Consider the following 15,071-nt stretch of genomic DNA (forward strand, 5'->3'; position numbering starts at 1 on the left):
ACTTTAATGTGACAGACAAGTCCCTAGGCAAAACAAGCAGACCCGTGGCAGGCGGGCCCAGGTACTTGATGAGTGTGACACCTTCCCCATTCCACTGGAAATGTTGTTGCCGTACGCTCCGCTGCCTCATCTTAGGTTTTACCCAAATAAATTTGCCTTTCATCTGGACTGACGATGCCACAAGCCCCTTACTTGCCTGTCCCCCCTGAAACTGTTGAGATCATGAATCTCCTTGTCGACGTTCACAGGGCCTTGCTCCTGATAAATGTACACCCGCCTTGGGACCCTCCCAGCACCTGATATTGTGCTCGGCGCCTGTCTGCAAAGCTGGGACAGGGCTCTGCTACACACACATTCCCGCATTCAGAGACCGTTTCCTTGTTCTTGCCCTGAGATGCTGTGTGACAGGTTGGATGGCCAATGCCTGGGGCAAAATCCTACTTGGCTTTGCATATCTACAGACAAAGTATCATGTAAATACTACGACTGCACATGACTATAAATGAAGAGATTTCTAAAAATCAGTTTGTGATCTGTTTACTTACAATGTTTGAGCTGAAATCACAGTTTTGGTGGATGGAAAAGACAAAAGTATCAATCTCAGTTAGCCACAGGGAGATATGAATCAGACAGGAAAATATGAAGATGCATATAATGGCCAAAAGGCAGCAGACACTAACAACTGAATATGATGTACTTTGAATACAATGTACTTTTCATGAATAATAACTTAATCTTTACATGCAATCAAACAATTCTTTATGACGCAATACACAAACATGCACACAAAACTTCAAAAAACATAGGATCATCGCTAAGATTAAAAGGGCCCAAGACCATTTTTTTAATGGTTTATCCACTGCACCCTTATGGGTCAACATGTAAGGTAAAAGAACATTGCAAACAGGGCCTCAACAACAACCCTGTATATAGTATATGTAAATAGAACATGCTACCAAAAAATTTAAAGACCTGTCGAAACAACATTAAAAAGCCAAAATGCATTTTTGCATAAAACATGAAACAATTCAATGATAACTTTTAAAAAGGTGTTTTTTATTAGTTTAAATGACAAATAATAATAATGATAATAATAAATACTTCTGTTAACATTTTTTAAATACAGAAAGAAGAAGCCTATGTATTTAACATCAACACATTTACCAGAAGACTTTATTTTCCATGGTGTTTTCTTGGTCGAACATTTACCAGGAAGGAAGCATGTAGTCTGAATTGACAGCTGTCAAAATTAAGATCGCCTGTAATCGTATGAATATTCCAACAGCGAAAATTCCCGCTTGTGGAATCCATCGGACAGAGGAGCACACAAACTCCTGTAAGTCAAATCACAGTGGATAGATATGATTCAAACCATTTCCTGGATTGTGGGTTGCACATCTGCTGTAGCATATTTCATCATTTTAAACAGAGTGTAAGAAGAATGTGCATTAAATGAAGTCCAAATTCAATACAGGAGCACACAAAATGAGTTGTTCAGCCGATCTTAACATTTACTGCTATACATAAAACAAAGAGTTGAACGTTTTCTTCTTAGCAGGATCCTCCACATTAATTTGCCCGTACGGACACTGTCAGTAAAAACAAGAAGTTTAGAGTTAACATATGGGTACTGTAAAGTTAAAAAAAAAATATAATTTCATGTTGACACATATAAAAATTCAAATAAATTTTACTCTAAATAAAAAGAAATTGCTTACTACAAAAAATATACAGTACAATACAGGCTGACATTTGCATTCAGCCCTCTTGTAAAAGATATACATCAGAAAAAAATAAGCTTACATGTCTGCAGGCACTCCCGCAACAACTTCCTCTTTTCCTATGGGCAAACTCAGTAAACACATTGTAGCCGGTTATGGGGTCAACGTATGTTCTTTTCTGATTCTGTGAACAGATGCAATTTTCAAATGATCATCTGTTTTTTTAATGTTCAAATATGATAAGACTGTTAATAATAATCAGTGTTCCGTAAACAACATATTCCAGGGTAAAATATCAAACTTCTGCGTGATTATAATATAAATACACATACTTTATAATGCCAATTGTTTTTTTTTTAAGTTGGGTATTTAACAAGTTTTTAGAATTAATGATAATACAGCGGAAACAAAATACAAACATGCTTCTTAAGCATCATTCCTGATTCTAACTCTTCCTCAAAGAGTGCAGGCTACATTTATGACAGCCTTCTACGCCAAAAAGGCCCGAGGCACTTTTTGTGGCATGCCATTTCAGATGCCATCCTTTGGCTCCATAGTGAAGCTGACACTGTCTGTGCATCCTCTAACTCTATGGGTCTTCCATAACTTTCCCTCCGCCATCAAACTACATCACTCCTGACAGCCAAAAGGAACTTACAAAAATGACCCAGTCTTCCATATACATAAGTAGCCAGACTAGTCTGCAAGAGGTCTAGTGTGTTCTTTTTAGTTACCTAAGAATGTAAAAATGTCCTTAGAAGTGTATCTCTATGATAATGCCTAATACTGAACAATCTATGTTGGCTAGGTTTCCTCACATAGATCACTGATTCAGACTCGTGTTTTAACACGAGTCTCTTTAAGTGTGACACCAGCTGCTAAACTTGTAGTTTATAAGCGTTTGATTTTGCTCTTACCTTGCACGCGTCCAGATGGAGTTTATGAATGAATCTGTCTTCATCTGAAAGCGTGCTCGTGTCAGGTGACGCGGGTGTGTTTTTATCGACAGAATTCGAATTTGGTTCGATCTCTCGTGCGCTGCAATGTAGACGCGGCGTCCTCGTATTATATGCCTCATTTGACATTATTATATTAGTTGGACTGCGTTTAAAACGCGTTAATGTTAAAAGTCTAACTAAACCGAGCAGCAGCATAATGCATGCTAAAAAGAAACTAAAAAGTCCTGTCACGACGTTCCTTGCAAACTTCTGACAGTAAAAGTTGCGTAAAACGTTATAAACAGTTAACACAACCACTGCCTACATGACAAAAAGCTGTTGCTGTCTTATAATTATTTATAATTATATTCGCACTCTGCTATCATTAAATGTTAAAAATCACCGCTGTGTTCTTCCTCATTGTGCTTTTCATGTTCTGTGTCATGTACAAGATGCTTTTCAGCGCCCCCTCTGTTGGACTGTAGAAATGCAGTAGTGGGAAAAATGTGTATTTTAAGGGGAGAGGGGTAGTTTGCACACTTTTAACCACACACACACACACACACACACACACACACAAAAAAACAAAAACACACACACACAAAAACAAAAACAAACACACAAAAACAAAAACATATAGTAATAAACAAATGTAAAGGTAACATACAAAAACCATACCATTTTGTAATTATTATTTGTGTAAATAAAATGAATGATAAATAATTTCATTTAAAAATTGCATACTATATAAATAAAATATATTTATGACATTTAAAACACATGACAACTTGCCCCAATAATGGGATAACCTGACATTTATAAAAACATATTTGTACAGTACAGGCAATTACAGTTCATCTGCCTTCATTATAATAGACTCTCACCTGTGCATTTTAACCTAAAGACTAGAATATTCAAATGCTTAGTATAGAATATAATAAACTACTCAAGTGCAACTTACTGAAGTGGTTTTTGAGAGGATAAACAATGTATTAAGAAAAAGAAGTAACGACATTGCAAAATAACAGAGCTTCATTTCACTTTGAAATGACAAACCAGTGACACGTCAAATACCCTTCATTTACCACAAACCTTGTAGTATTTTTCCGCAGGAAACAAATACAAATGCACGTCCGTGTAGGCTATTGCAACAGGTTTTAATGACTAGGCGTTGACCCATAAGAAACACCAGCTATTTTTTTGAACAAGTGGGCGGTGTGAGTTTATACTTCCTTTGCCTTACCACTAGAAACTGTTTATCATCTAAACAGGCCTTGTTTTTTAAAAGCCAATTTTTAAAAAACAAAGAGGTATTCGCATTCCTCAGAAACGTTTGAGGATGTCATAATATATGAAAAAGGTCTGTGTAAACCATAAAAACATGCAAGCCAGCATCAGTAGACATGACTGTGCATGCTCTGAAGGATGCAATTAAAGGGACAGGTCACTCAAAAATGAAACTGAGTCATTCTCATGGTTTCCAAACCTGAATGACTTCAGAGACTTCAAAAAGAGACTTCAGGTAGAATATTATCGACTGACAGTCAGCATTCACTTCCATTGTATCTTATGCCATTCAATGAAAGATGAATGGAGACTGGGACTCATCTCATTTCGTGTTTCACAGCAAAAAGAAACTCATACAGGTTTCGAACAACATGAGGACGAGTCAATAATGACGACGTTCTAATTTTTGTGCCATCCTTCTGAAATACACACGCGCGCGAGCGCCCAGGTGCTTCATTTCAGGATCACAGACAGGGGAACCGAAACGGTCAGCAGTGCTTCCAGGAAGCGTCACCGGGGAGCACGCGCGCCGACAGACAGAGGAATGCAGCAGCGTCCGCGACTCTCCGTCAGGCAGCCGCGAAACTAGAAGGTTCGCAGGCAGCGTGCGTGGCTCGGAGTGCGCGACGGGGTTTTTATTTTACCGCTGTCGGCGCGAGCTGCTGCTGACGCGATGCTTTAGCCATGGACAGCAGGTTAAAGTAAGTCCACACTTGTTTATCTTACACGGTAATCCGGGTTGACGCGCTACGCGTTTTCGGTATCTGTATTTAAAGTCTCTCATAGGGTTAAAATGGAGATAGCGGTTATTGTAAATCCGTTAACGTTAGTGCGCTCATTTGTGAGCTGGTACAGCTGATCGGTTAGCTGTTTACGTTACATCAGACATGCTAACTAGCCTAGCCGCATTCCTCTACAGCCATTTAAACTTGACAGCTTGGATATATTTCATTTTGCTGGAATTAGACGCCGCTGTTAGCATTTATGAATGAAGCACAGTGAAAAGAATATCACGAGTTCTCATGCGCAAACTGACTAACGTTACTTTATTCTGACATGTTATGACATGTCGAGCTTCTAACGGAGGAGTTCACGCAAAAATTAACATTCTTTTCTTCAGCAGGTGTTAGTCACCATTCGCTGTTGTTTTGTGGAAAATATGCAATCAGAGTGAGTTGGGACAGAGACCGTCACTTTGCTGAACATCTTGTTCAGTGTTTTTGACTACATAAATCAAGTCACATTGGCTTGGAAAGACACTACAGAGCAAATAATAACAAAATGTTCGTTTTGGGGCAAACTGTATCTTGAACAGTCTCAGAAGTTGATAAGTTAGTGAGTTCTACTTGTATTTCCTCTTTCAGCGAGAATCCTGCGAGAACCTTTGATTTGGCTCTTCAGGTTGCATGTCCATCATCTGAACATGAAGGTGAGCCTTCATTTCTCGATGTGTTTTCTGTTTTGTTTGAGTGTTTGTGTGAATTCAAAACTTTCTGACCAAAAAAGGAAAAAATAAAAGTCGTTAAAAAAAGAATTACATGTATTAGTATAACATGGATCATAAAAGAAGATGATCATCTGACCAAAAAAAGAAAATATTCCTCCAGAATGCTATTCACTAGTGTGAGAGGTTTTGCTTGGAATTTGGAATTAGAATGACATGAGGAGCAGGTGGTTCATAGAAAGTAGCTGACTCTCCAAATGCTCCTGACCAATGAAAAAAGAACATCAAAAAATATTCACCGTTGGTCCAGCCACTGAAGTGATGAAGTTATCTTATGTCTTGAAAAAAGCTAGTCTTAACCCACTTCCCTCATCTCAGGATTAAAGTGTCATTTAAACCTCATGTTGTGTTTCCATCATTTTGACCCAGAGGGGATTTTCTTGACCCCGACACTCAATATTAAAGCATTGAAATAAAAAAAACTCATTTACACATACCATAACAACTACCCAAAAAATATTTTCTTTTTTTTTTTTTTTTTTTTAGCTTAATGTCTACTCGCATTGACAGGCGTGCTCTCTTTCACTCTCCTGCGTTCCCAACCCTGCGCCCTGCTGGGCTACTAAAACCTACTGTTTCACCCAGCCGGACACACAGAGGTGTAGCTAAAACACAGCTTTTGTATGTGTGACTCTAGTTTTGGGCTGATGTACTTAGCTGTTTCCGAGTTTGAAATGGATGAGGAAAGTATGCTTAGCTGTTTCCTAGTTTGAAATGGATCAGAAAGTATCATTAAGCAAATCATATGAACATAAGACCTCATTTAAATAATCCCAAAAACATCAACAAATGCTTTAATAACTCCAAAAATAACCATGTTCTGATCTTCTCATTGAGCTGCAATCGCTTTGCAGAGATATATTGATAAGTAGGCTGATTGGCAGAGATATATTGATCCTCTGATTGGCAGAGATATAGATATCAGTTTGTTTGAATATGCAAGCTTTAATGACCAAAATGATCCTGGAAGTGAGACAAATGCTTTTTTCACTTATATGTTCAACATATTAATATCACTGTTTTTTGTTCCTACTCTGTTTCTACCGTTATTCGTTTGCTTATTCCATGAGGAGCTCATAGTAGTAGAGGAAAATATTCCCGGTCTGAAGTGAAAGTTGTGAGGCTGATCATATTTTTTTATTACCTTGTTTTCAGTTCAAAAAAAAATACAAAATACCCATGATATTATGGAATGAATAGAAAGCTGACAAGCTGACATCCAAAAGACTCGGTACAAAGCCAATATTTGGTGATAATACAAAACCTATGATAACTAATGAGACTAAAATCCAAAGGGTTAAAACTCATATAAGAGATTTACAAGCAATTTTTAAAGGCCAGCCATTTTTGACTGGGAACACCAACATTTTTAGCACAGCGCAAGGGTTAAGAGGCTTTTGGGCCAAACAGAAGTTTGTCAAGGACAGGAACCAATTCCAACCTGAGATAACAGACATGTTGTTAGCCGCAGACAATATCTTGTTGCAAATTTAATGTTGAGGTTTATAAAATACCAGATCTTTTCCCATTTCTGATTGAAGCATGTGATTGACTGCTCTCTGCCCAGTTCTTGAGTTTCACTCGGTTCAAACATCCTCAACTCAGAGATCTATCTTTTCATATCACATTACTGCAAAAAAATGGTGTGATTCTAGAGCCGTTGTGGTAATATGAAGCATTCAAGGCCATTCATTGTATCTCATCAGACATTCTGCCTCTATATCACCTTCACTAGACAAAAAAGAAATCAGACAAATCAAAAGCACATACACTCAAAATTAAAATGAATTCAATATTTCATTTTATCGGTTCACGCAGTTCTTGTGAATCTAACCTATGACCTTGTGGTGTGAGGTAAGCCGTGAGGTACAGTGACCAATAATACAGTTAACAACAAGATATGAAATACATTTACCAATAATAAAGTTAATTTCTGTCAGGTTTGTACTAAGAGGAAACCACCCTCTGCTTTTGTGTACTAGATACCAGCATGGTTAGAGGAAACCACCCTCTGCTTTTGTGTCGTCTTTCATTTCCCTCTGTGTCCACACAAGTTTACTCTTGAATGCATTTTCTAGTAGTGATGCATATCAGTTTCACAACATGTCACACATTGGCCTGCTACCTGTATAGCCCTGCTAATGTTATAGGTTTTTTTTTTTTTCCTTTTCCCAAAGGCTGAAAAGACATAAATAGTCGTCTTTACTATATAAACGTTGACATTATAATAGTTAATGTGTTTGATGTCTACAGTGAAACCCCTGCTACTAAAAAATTTCCAATTAAAAACTACAACAACTACACAAAAAAACTGTGACTGTGTATCGTGAAGTTTTTTTTAGCAACCTCCTTATATGAAAAAAGTTATTCACACCAAAAAAGCATTAAAATGCTAAACATTGAATAACAAAACTTAAATTCGAAATAAGAAGTGGAAAACTTGTTTTTGAAAGAAGTCTCTTTTGCTCACCAAGGATGCATTATGTTTGGAAAGGGAATCTCACTTTTGCTCACCAAGGCTGCATATATGGAAAGGTATTGGATACAGAATACAGTTTTAAATGGGATGGACTCATGCGAACCATGCTCGTGCTTGGCACTAGTGAGTTGCATTGATGTTTTTTCATGCCCTGTGCCAAGGCAGCAGATGATGCTGACTGTGCCAAGGCAGTAGGTGGAGACAGATGCTACCTGTCTTGCCGCCTCTTTTCATCCAGATTGCACCAGTAATAAAGTAATAAAAAACAATAGACCTGAAATTTACAACTACACTTGTGCTGCAATTAGCAAAGTGATTTTCCACCGATGACCAACAGCTTTATTTCTCTTCTGCACAGGCCATGTGTATTTCATTGGTGTTAAAGACCCCAGTTTGGCTAGGTGGTAAACTTGATGCCAAATTTTTTTATTTGTTTGTCACCTGAAAAATGATCTGTTTTAGTTTACTCTTTCTTTAGAAAATGTACGTGATGCTTGCTTGTGCAAAAGTGATGCCAGGGTTTTTTTTTTTTTATGATTGCTAGGGTGTTATGCGGCATTACAAGGTCAAAATCACGTTTCTGTGATATTCTGCTCCCTAAATATGGGATTCTTAAATTCAAGTAAGATCAGTTATAAAGTTAAAGATGTGGTTCATTTTAATGTGGTAGTGGGAATCTCTAATAGTTTTCTCCATATGGATTTTGCAGCGGGTGATTTGTGTGTGTGAGCTGTGCTTCATATTTTGCTACACTATCAAAAATTGACAATGGACTATTTTTGCCTGGGAAATTTGCCAAAATTTTGCCAATGTGATTGCACCTTAAATGTATAGTTCACCTAAAAATTTAAATGTTGTAATTTACTCACCCTCATGTTGGTCCCAAACATGAGTTTTTGTTTTCTTCTCTTGAGCATAAAAAAAAAAAGATATTTCAAAGTATGTTAACCAAACAGTTGACGGCAGCCATTAACTTTTATTTTTTTCCATATTATGGAAGTCAATGGCTACCATCGACTGTTTGGTTACTAACCCTTTTCAAAATATCTTCTTTGAAGAGAGAAACTCACACAGGACTCGAACAACATGAAGGTGAGTAAATGATGGCAGAATTTTCATTTTTCAAATGAACTATCACTTTAGTAGCAGAACTTTGCTGGACAAACTGTATAATTTGTGCGTCATTTATGTCACTTGCACAAATGGTGTGGGAAGTTGAATAATCAGGGTTATTTTTGTTATTTTTTTTATTGGAATAATGAGCAAAAGTAATAATGAAGCTAATTTTGCCTTTTCCTTTAGAGATCAAGTTGCATTCGTGGGCTACAAAACTAACCTGTTTGAAGTTTGAGTCATCTAAATAAATATTTTTAAAATGTACCTGTAGATATTTTTTTTAAACTTGTCTTAGCACATTTATTTTCCTGACTCAATTTTCTCACACCAGTTTTTGACAGGTCTGTGAGCCAAGGGTCTTTTTTTGCCATTTGACCCCCACCTTGTTAAATAACCTGATTGGCACTCAGCTGTGTCTTGGGTTCAAAGCCAGCTAACACTTTGGTGGGGCTCTGCTGTCAGACTAACAATGCTGCTGTGCCTAAGATGGTGTTGATTGGTCATTACTCATAACGGCTACATTCTAGTTTGCGCATGATTTTCTTTTACTTTATAGTCATGCAGATTCAATTTGATCTGCCCTCATTATACTTGGGCAACTTCATCAAGTCTCCCCGGTTCCCCTTCGCCAGCAACACCCAAAAAAAAAACACAACTAAATAAAAAAAAAAAAGCTTTAATCCAAAGACACAAACCCCAATCACACCCAACCCTTGCTCAGAAGAGAATTCAGATTGACCTCCAGTTCTGCAAGTTATGGATTTTCACCTCATGAAACTCTGGGTGCTTTTATCTTTCCTTTCGCCGTGCTGAAAACTCTACTTAGTTGTGAACAGTCTGAAGCCATTGGACTAGGGCTGTGAATATATGAATTTATGATTGCGATGGAAGTTTCGCCAAATTCACTAGCTCTGGATGGTTCGACAGTCACCGGTTCCTAAACTCCTTCATGTTGCCACAAGTGCCGTGAAAATGGAGAACCTTCTCTTTTTTTAATTTCAAATGATTGATTTTGATTGAGTTGTAAGTGGTTTTTGATGTAGCTCTGCAGCTGACTGGCATTTTTTACTACAGCTGGATGGCAAGGCCAGTAATGTAGTGTCCGGTGTTGGCGAGTGAAGCTCAGCAGATGTGACGGGAACAGTCAGGCCCTGCAGGGTGGTGGCCTGGTTCTTCTCAGGTGGTTTGACCCACACACCCTCCCTCTTCACGGGACGTGTTTTCGGGACAGGTGTTTTGCGTGTTTGCGGCAGCAGGACGAATCTGCTGATTGGTGTAATCTGAGAGGCAGCAAACCGCAGGGCTCGTCACGGCACTCCCAGCCATCCAGACTTCCTTGTTTAAGTGCACCGTCACAGTCAGTCTGCTAGAACATGAAAAGACTTCTTGGAACATCTATTCTTGGGTTGCGTAATGACACCGAAAGTGAGGATGTGGTAAGTAAATAATCCTGCTGATTTAGATTATCTCATCGTGTCATTTTAAAAGCTGGAGCCTGAACCCAGGGAGGAAGTTTGACTTCACTTCAACAAATACTAAAAAGGCCAACTCTGAACAAAGATCTACTAAAAGTTGCTTCCATGGTTCTTCTATATGCTGCTTTTTGAGTAGAATTGAGAAAAATGCATCGCATAATAATAATAATAACAATTGTATGATGTGAGTATCACACACACTACTAATCATAATAATTATATACAATAATGATTTAGGCAATAAGGCATGATATTTATTATGATGATACGACATGTTATTTATTTTTAATAGATTCTTAAATGATTAATAAATGTTAATTGTTTTGATATATATATATATATACATATATATATATATTACATATACACTGTGTTGCAGAATTATTAGGCAAATGAGTATTTTGACCACATCATCCTCTTTATGCATGTTGTCTTACTCCACTGTATAGGCTCGAAAATTACTACCAATTAAGCATATTAGGTGATGTGCATCTCAGTAATGAGAAGGGGTGTGGTTTAATGACATCAACACCCTATATCAGGTGTGCATAATTATTAGGCAACTTCCTTTCCTTTTGGCAAAATGGGTCAAAAGAAGACTTGACAGGCTCCGAAAGTCAAAAATAGTGAGATATCTTGCAGAGGGATGCAGCACTCTTAAAATTGCCAAGCTTCTGAAGCGTGATCATCGAACAATCAAGCGTTTCATTCAAAATAGCCAACAGGGTCGCAAGAAGCGTGTGGGAAAAACCAAGGCGCAAAATAACTGCCCGTGAACTGAGAAAAGTCAAGTGTACAGCTGCCAAGATGCCACTTGCCACCAGTTTTGCCATATTTCAGAGCTGCAACATCACTGGAGTGCCCAAAAGCACAAGGTGTGCAATACTCAGAGACATGGCCAAGGTAAGAAAGGCTGAAAAACGACCACCACTGAACAAGACACACATGCTGAAACGTCAAGACTGGGCAAAGAAATATCTCAAGACTGATTTTTCTAAGGTTTTATGGACTGGTGAAATGAGAGTGAGTCTTGATGGGCCAGATGGATGGGCCCGTGGCTGGATCGGTAAAGGGCAGAGAGCTCCAGTCCGACTCAGACGCCAGCAAGGTGGAGGTGGAGTACTGGTTTGGGCTGCTATCATCAAAGATGAGCTTGTGGGGCCTTTTCGGGTTGAGGATGGAGTCAAGCTCACCCCCAGTCCTACTGCTAGTTTCTGGAAGACACCTTCTGCAAGCAGTGGTACAGGAAGAAGTCTGCATCCTTCAAGAAAAACATGATTTTCATGCAGACAATGCTCCATCACACGTGTCCAAGTACTCCACAGCGTGGCTGGCAAGAAAGGGTCTAAAAGAAGAAAAACTAATGACTTGGCCTCATTGTTCACCTGATCTGAACCCCATAGAGAACCTGTGGTCCATCATGAAATGTGAGATTTACAAGGAGGGAAAACAGTACACCTCTCTAAACAGTGTCTGGGAGGCTGTGGTTGCTGCTGCACGCAATGTTGATGGTGAACAGATCAAAACACTGACAGAGTCCATGGATGGCAGGCTTTTGAGTGTCCTTGCAAAGAAAGTGGCTATATTGGTCACTGATTTGTTTTTTGTTTTTGAATGTCAGAAATGTATATTTGTGAATGTGAGATGTTTATATTGGTTTCACTGCTGAAAATATAATTGAAATGGGTATATATTTGTTTTTTGTTAAGTTGCCTAATAATTATGCACAGTAATAGTCATCTGCACACACAGATATCCTCCTAAAATAGCTACAACTAAAAACAAACTAAAAACTACTTCCAAAAATATTCAGCTTGATATTAATGAGTTTTTGGAATCATTGAGAACATGGTTGTTGTTCAATAATAAAATTATTCCTCAAAAATACAACTTGCCTAATAATTCTGCACTCCCGTACATACATATATATATATATAATATATATATATATATATATATATATATATATATATATACCACACACCCACACACACACACCACACACACACACACACACACATATAAAAAAGACACACACACACATATATATAAATGAGTAATAATTTAATCAATTTAATTATTATTATAATTATTGTTTATTTATATAAAAAAGGGGTTAGATTTTTTTTGCTTTAACAAATAAAATGCTTTAATAATGCTCCAGTGCTTTTTAAATTCATACATTTGAAAGCACCTCTGCCACAGTCATATGCATTTACAAGAACATCATTGAGCACTGCGTCTCACACTTTTTTTTTTTTTTTACTTGAGAAAGAAGCACTGTAGCCTACATATTAAGTGTTATGTTTCTGAGACCGTGTCCAGTTAAACGTAATTCAGTTTTTAAAATGTGTTTTTTTTTCTCTCAAGACCTTTATTTCATTCTGTTTCAGGTTTAAATGTCTGTTGGGTTCATATTGGTTTGGTTTGTGGATAGTTATGCTTTTTTATTCAAAACAATCAGTCTCACACTAGATGGAGAATTTATTTATTTATTTATTGGTTGCCAAAAAAAATCATCTTTCTTTTGTAGGTATACACAGTTTAATGATTATCCTCAAAGCCAACAGAAAAGTTTCCTAGTAACCTGAAGACTAGGCCTGCTACGTTAGCTCAGATCTCATTTTTCAAACATTGCAATATAGGCCTACCTCTGCTAAAAATGTTCACTTGCAGAGTGACTTGTGGCAATTTTTTGAGTTTGGTATCACAGTGCTGGCCTCTTTTTGGGCTCCAGCCCACTTTTCACGACTGAATGTAGGTCAGTCCCCACTTCTTGTCTTTGTGAGGGCTTTGCTGTGCTATTTGTCATTGAATATCATGTGACTCATCCATGAGGTCTTTGTTGTCACACATGGAACAGTGTTCTCTCACTTGATTGGTCTTCGGCTTCTTTTCGGCGAGTGTCAGATGGAATTAGCACACAGCGCTGTCATTAGTTAAGAACTTGAGCACGCCTCTCTCATGTCCCCCACTACGTTATTTCCTGTGAGAAATGGTTGTTAAATGACAAACTACACTACCAGTCTAAAGTTTGGGGTCAGTAAGATTTTAATGTTTTTGAAAGAAGTCTCATGCTCACCAAGGATGCATTTATTTGATAAAAAATACAGTAAAATCAGTAATATTGTGAAATATTATTGCATGTTAAAATAACTTGCAATGATATAAATACATTGCTTGCGAATGATGTATTTTAGTATATTTTAAATGTAATTTATTGCAGTGATGCAGTGCTGAATTTTCCAGTCTTCAGTGTCACATGATCCTTCAAAAATCATTCTAATTTGCTGTTATTATCAATGTTATATATTTTTGTGGAGACTGTGCATCATTATTTCTTTATTTGAACTTATTTGAACTTTGAATATAAAGTTCAAAAGAATAGCATTTATTTGAAATGTAGTGCTTTTGTAACATTATAAATGTCTTAACTGTCAATTTTTTTTAGCAATATAGCATATCTTTGCTGACTGAAAATATACATTTCCTTAAATTAATTATAAAATTGACCTCTTTGAAGTTTAAAAATCTCCTGTTGACAATATTGGAATGTTAGGCATTCAAACCTTACCACAGCAATGATGTCATCATCACATTTACCCCCCCCCCCCATTTTTAAGTCTATAGCCATCTTTAAATGTAAAGATGCATGTTGATTCCAGAGCACAGACCAAAATAGACTTTAACTATGTCATATGAACAATCAGTTATTAATGATCCAGATTTAAGGTTCAGAAAACTTAAATATGCAAAATGTGCGTCATTTTATGACAGAAATTAGTAAAAGTAATTATAACTTGAGTTGAAGTAATTGAGTCAGATGTTGATTCATTAACCACTCTAAATGATTCAGTGATTCATTCAGTGAAAGACTGATTCAAGCAGGTCACTTTTGAGTCTTTTAGAATGATTCACTAAAAGAATCGCTTATAAAATTTGCTTATCAGACAACATAGAATAGAAAACTGCTGTCTTGCTTTTTTTATAGTACTAAATCTTTTTTGTATCATCACATTCAGTTCAATGCTTACAACATTTAACATTTTTGCTGAAGCGAATCACACATCATAACATATAACTGATACATGTGTTCAGAAAAATTCACACATTTCTCTGTTTTTATCCCAGAAGAGTTGGTTTCCCGGAGGTCATTGCTGATCACCTGAAGGCATAGATACTATACAAAAGTGTACGATACTTATAAAAACACCTTCTCTGTCCAGAGTCTAATAGTCATATGCTTTAATAGATAATTGAGTTTTTCCTGCAAGGTAGCCCATTTTTAGATGTGTGTATGTGTTATGTGTGAGGCAGATGGTGCGAGCATATGGTTTGCAACTTGTGATTACCTGCTGCAGCCCCTTTCCAGCTTTTCTCCTCACGCACCCAAACCGGAGTCGCGGCTGCCCCCCTTTAAGAGGTAAAGACATTTTAATGTCCATGAGATGGAGCCTAGCTTGAGATAAGGCAGTTTGAAGACTGATGTGATTAGCTAGCTTGGCAATACCTCCAGAACCCCCTCCCTCCTGTGTCTGTACTGTGCATATA

At 37.4% G+C, this 15,071-nt stretch overlaps 2 protein-coding genes across 2 annotated transcripts in view; one reads left to right on the plus strand and one right to left on the minus strand.

The window, feature by feature from the left end:
• Positions 1-1,023: 1,023 nt before the first annotated feature.
• Positions 1,024-3,117, minus strand: cb22h1orf53 (chromosome B22 C1orf53 homolog). The gene is made up of 3 exons (XM_042749693.1): positions 2,639-3,117; positions 1,804-1,905; positions 1,024-1,589 (listed from the first exon to the last, which is right to left on the minus strand). The coding sequence occupies exons 1-3, from the start codon at positions 2,873-2,875 to the stop codon at positions 1,518-1,520; spliced, it is 411 nt and encodes a 136-aa protein (XP_042605627.1). The 5' UTR covers positions 2,876-3,117; the 3' UTR covers positions 1,024-1,517.
• A 1,029-nt stretch (positions 3,118-4,146) lies between these two features.
• The window catches only part of dennd1b (DENN/MADD domain containing 1B), a 104,640-nt gene continuing 93,715 nt past the window's right edge, over positions 4,147-15,071 (plus strand). Inside the window, exons 1-2 of the mRNA XM_042749558.1 lie at positions 4,147-4,647; positions 5,311-5,375. Coding sequence (XP_042605492.1) covers positions 4,631-4,647; positions 5,311-5,375 — 82 coding nt within the window. The 5' untranslated portion in view covers positions 4,147-4,630. The remainder of the gene's footprint in view (positions 4,648-5,310; positions 5,376-15,071) is intronic.

This window comes from Cyprinus carpio, chromosome B22 (assembly GCF_018340385.1).
Source record: "Cyprinus carpio isolate SPL01 chromosome B22, ASM1834038v1, whole genome shotgun sequence".
NCBI classification, from domain to species: Eukaryota; Metazoa; Chordata; class Actinopteri; order Cypriniformes; family Cyprinidae; genus Cyprinus; species Cyprinus carpio.